The 5,000-nt window shown below is 37.7% G+C and overlaps 1 protein-coding gene across 1 annotated transcript; it reads left to right on the forward strand.

Moving 5' to 3' along the window:
• Positions 1 to 768: 768 nt before the first annotated feature.
• LOC125039899 (galectin-9-like) lies at positions 769 to 4,450 on the forward strand (the record flags this gene model as incomplete). Its single annotated transcript, XM_047634260.1, is given in 6 exon segments — positions 769 to 979; positions 1,310 to 1,360; positions 1,362 to 1,607; positions 2,632 to 2,742; positions 2,861 to 3,031; positions 3,194 to 4,450. Coding segments are annotated over 6 exon segments (916 nt in total), but the record flags the coding sequence as incomplete, so codon positions are not given.
• Between the last annotated feature and the right edge of the window lie 550 nt (positions 4,451 to 5,000).

Below are 5,000 nucleotides of genomic sequence, written 5' to 3' on the forward strand. Positions count from 1 at the left end.
CACTATTTATGATGCTGTAGTCATCATTATTATTACTATTATTATAATTATCATTATCAATAATGATTGTCCATGTAAACAGTAGCTAGAATTCCACAGATTCACATTTGCTTCAGCTTCTTGTTAAGAATGTACACTCAGACATTGTTATCATAGACTAAAGGGTGGGAGGTTACATTGGTCTGATATTACTGATTGTCTCTGCTTACCAACACTAGTCTGGTATCTAATATCAACAATTAGGTTATGAAAGAGAGAGCAATAATACAGCAATTCATCATAAATGAACCACACTGTCCAATCTGACATAAAATACCTGTGTATCTGAAACTTTTTCTTGTATATGCATTATTCCTCACTTACCTGCTTCCCAGATGCACCACTTTCTAACTTTCTTATCAACCCAAGCTTTTGTGCTACTGTTGAATTCAACCTTTTCTGCTTTTCTACTCTTCCTACAGACACCATGGTTATAGAAAATGATGAATACTAAACTGCTTGAACACACTGACACCTAAAAAAAAATGTAGCAAATTGATGGCCCCATCAACTAGCAGTCAGCTTATGAAGCAGCAACTCATGTCCAGTATTACCACAACTCTCTGGAATACTAGGGACTTACAGACCGAATTGGCTCTTCCAGATTTTGTCCGTTGCTTCTGATGTCCATTAAATGGAGGTCCGTAAAACCGAGGTGTGAGTGTACTCAAGTGATTAAAAACAAATTGACTTTGTATTTAAGCTTGATTTATCTTTATAATATTTCAGTTTAGTAGTGAAGATCCAATCTGGGCCCAGTGGTGATCCAGCCGATGAGATTGGTCTCTGTATGTATGGCCGTTTGCTTGAGGGTATAATAGGAAGAAATGCCTTTACACGAGCAGCTGGTTGGGGTGTGGAAGAAGCTTCAAGCTCAGTCGCTTTCGCACAGGGACAGAACTTCGAAATGACCATCCTCTGTGATCCAATGTGTTTCAAGGTAAAACACAGGAGGTGCTGAAGATTTGGGAGCTTAAGTTTAGATGATTGTGTTATTTTCTGAGAAAAGTGATTTAAAGTAAAAGCTCTTTTTGTGCAGTTGCACATTAATTTATGATTCTTGGAATTTGGTGCATCATTAAAAGTAATGAAGTTGTAAGGTTTGATGAGGAGTCACTGGTTAGCACATGGACCATTTATCACTTTTGATAAACTTAGGAATGGCAGGTAAATTACGGACAAAGTTGTTTGTATAACTTCATACAATGTGCTTGTATGGAGAGGAATCCAAAAAAGATTGAATTGCATATTGCACATATACCTATTTCAGATTGCCTTGAATCAGCAACATTTTGCTGAATTCAGCCATCGTACCAACCCAGGCCACAATGAATTACATCAATGTTGCCTCCTCAAGCCAAGATATCACTCTTGCCTGTGTCTGGATTGAGGACTCGGCTCCTCCACCTCCTGTGCAGCCTCCTTATGGTGCTCCTGGTGCTGGTGGTCCATATCCTCCACAGCCTAACTATGGGCCTCCTCCACCTTACTCAGGAGGTCCTGGCTATGCTCCTCCAATGTATCCTAACCAGCCCTATCAGCAAGCAGCACCTCCTGGTCAATATGGGGTGAGTCATTCAACAGAAAGAGGAATTGCTTTTTCATCTTAGGCAGGTCAGAGCGAGATGATAACTTTTATCTAGCGAGTACACTCTGGCCTCTCTTTAGATTTCTCATATGAAAGGTTAGAGAATAGATTAACAATTGTAGGATGAATTATATAATCTAAAGAATGAATTCTCTGAAACTGAACTTTAAAAATAAAAGAATCATGCAGAATTTTAACTGGCAATCTTACTGCTTTGCATAACCCATATTCTGTAGGTAATTTTGGCAGTGTTCTTGTGTTCATTCTGTGCCAAAACTATGCTGCATGCTCCTTGCTGTCCAACAACCCACCTAAGCAGTGGAGCCTATATCAGCTTGAATATCAGTTTTATTTATTTGGATAGAAAGCCAGTGTATCCTGTTTTGTGAAATGGATAAGAAACCATTGTCATTAATAACTGAATAGCCAGATGCTATATACAGGTAGCAGCAACAAATACTACCAGTTATAATAGAAAGTATGTGTCATTGATGCCAGTATATTTGGCTATTCAGAGGATTTTGACAGCTGTTTCCCTTGCATTTCTCAAAATCAGATGCACTGTTGAATGCTAGTCTGCCAGAACACAATTTGACATGCTGAGATTGTGTCATTAATGTCCAAATTGTTGATCACAAGTAACAAAGCTGAATCTAGGTTATTTATGTAAAGATTAATTGTAAAGTGTATTTTTTATACAAAATTATTGGTAATTTTAAACCTTGTTTTAATTTTATGAATGGCCTTTACTGAAATTTTGTGTAATAGTATAACTTTATTTTGAAGTTGTGAACTAGTGTACTCTTTAAGAATATAAAAAAAGCTGGTCTTAGTGCTTGATAGAGTTTGTTATATAAAAGTTGAAATAAGATTGAGGTACTGTATAGTCCAGACTTTAGGTAATTAGCTTTTTTGATGTAGCTAGATGTCGATGCAGTCAGCCTTAAACTAGACACACAAATTTTTAAAGACTGATTATAATGTGCCAACCTTCCTGCCCTCAGTCACCCCAGCACCATGGGTCAGGAAGTGGTGGTGCCAAAGGATTATTGGGTATGGCAGCAGGGGCAGGGACAGCCCTTGCAGGGGCCCTTGGAGCATCACATTTAATTGGGGTAAGTTTGTATGCATTTGTAGGCAATTGCAGCTTTTTGTATATAAACAAATAATGCCTCTACATGTTATGAATTTTTATAAGTTGACTGCCCCTGAAGATAGAAACCATAATTTCAGAAATCCAAGGGTGGATACCCAGGTGGAGGATACGCAGGTGGAGGATACCCAGGTGGAGGATACCCAGGTGGAGGATACCCTGGCCATGGGGGCTCCCATGGGGGAGGAATTCTGAACAAGGCCTTGGGTGTTGGAGGAGCTCTTGCAGGAGCCAAAATGCTCTCAAAGCCAGTACGTATAATCCAGATTAATTTTTTCTCTGTAACTTGAATGTGCAGTGTTTATTAATGGATATTTGTTGAATTAACATATGTAGTGTGTATTTTATTTCCATAAATCACAATTAGGAATATAGATTTTATTGTCATGCTCTACCATCTCTTTGTTCATCAGAGTAAAGCCATGAAATATGGAGTGCCACTGGCTGGCCTGGGAGCCCTTGCTGGAGGAGGGTACATGGTGCACAAAGGCTTCCATCATGGGTCTTCCTCCTCTTCAGGCTCCAGTGAAGAAGAGTGAACTGTTGATTTGCTTAGTGGTGGGTTATGGTGTCTGTGACTGAATATTTGGCCAGTTTTACTTTATACAATCTTTTATTCTTTTTTGTCATACATAATCCTAGCATAGCATATTAATGATATCTGTTGTAAAGTAAATTTTGAACCTCACAAGTCAGGCAGTCACTGGCCCAGCACTTTTAATGTATCAGTGCAGTGATTTGAATCTGGCAGTCATTAGTTTGCATGACCATCGCTCAGCCAGTTTTGGCACTACCACCCCTATCACAGCTTCCTTATAGAGGCTGAAGCTATTGTATTGCCTTGGATTACCAATATTTTACCTCAAGTTATCTGTAATATGCTTCAGTATGTGTATTTTGTCTTTTATATCCTAATCCTCACTTGGTTCCAAACTTCCCAGACAGGTGAGGTTCAACCTGTAATATGGAATTGGTAATGTTTAGTACACATTGCACATTCTGAGTTATATTTTGTTGGAATGCTTCATAGGTACATACATATATACACACATAGATATCTATATTTTTAAAATTATATAAATAACCTATTAATCGTTTGAAAATCTCATATGAATAATTTTTTGTATATGGGAACTTTTATTTTGGGTTATTTAGGAATGTTAACACAGTATTAAGTGCATAGCTAAGAGACTGTTTTATGAAATAACATTGGTTACCTATTGTTGTATAATTCAAAATTATAAGTAAAGATATTCTGTATTCCATATAACATTTAACCCATTGGTGCCAGGTACATGCACTGTCTGTGCACTCTAGATTTCTTTTGTGAATGTTGTTTACACATAGGTGGCTCCATAGGTGTCTAATCACCATGCCAGATTAGCCCATTCCAAGTTTTTTTTCTATTTTTCTTTTCTTTTCCAATGATAATATTACTATTATTATTATCTAACATATTTTCGAAAATCAAGGAAAATGGTAAACAAAAGAGAGGTAGTACTCATAATTGGCTCATTGGTGACTTAGTACAAGTGGAGCCATCTGTTTATAAAAACAATTAATAAAGTAAACTCACTGTGGGCATGGCATGTACGTACATGCCATGCCCGTCAGTTTTGGGTTAATTAAGATGTATTAAAAGTATTAGTAAACTCCACATTCTGACACAATTAGAATATCACTTCCCGTATTGCAGTAGACATGGTTAGTCTGTCCATCTCTGGCTTTTTCTGCGTTTTGTGTTCACTCTTTCTTCATTGCACAAGTATCATCATATGACACTCATACAGAATATGTATGCATATATGTACATAGATGTATATCTATGTACAAGCACATGCACATACACACATGAGCACACACACACATGAGCACATGCACATACACACACATGAGCACACACACACACACATGAGCACACACACACGCACATGTAAATGCATGCGCACACACACACACACTGTTAGGGGTTTGTTTGGTATTTGTGACCCCTTTTGGTTCTTTTAACATTGATCTCTAGATTAGCCACTCGAGGAATAAATAAAAATTGTTTAGAGAACTCAAATATATATATTCACAAGTATGTACACAGCTATACAAGTATTTCAATGACAAATAATAACAAAGCAAGTTCGTTGCGCTGAGATACATAGAACAGTCAGGGCACCGAGATGTAGGGCACCGAGGTGTAGAAAATTCGACTCGCCAGAAAAGAGCTGT

Source organism: Penaeus chinensis, chromosome 28 (assembly GCF_019202785.1).
Source record: "Penaeus chinensis breed Huanghai No. 1 chromosome 28, ASM1920278v2, whole genome shotgun sequence".
NCBI classification, from domain to species: Eukaryota; Metazoa; Arthropoda; class Malacostraca; order Decapoda; family Penaeidae; genus Penaeus; species Penaeus chinensis.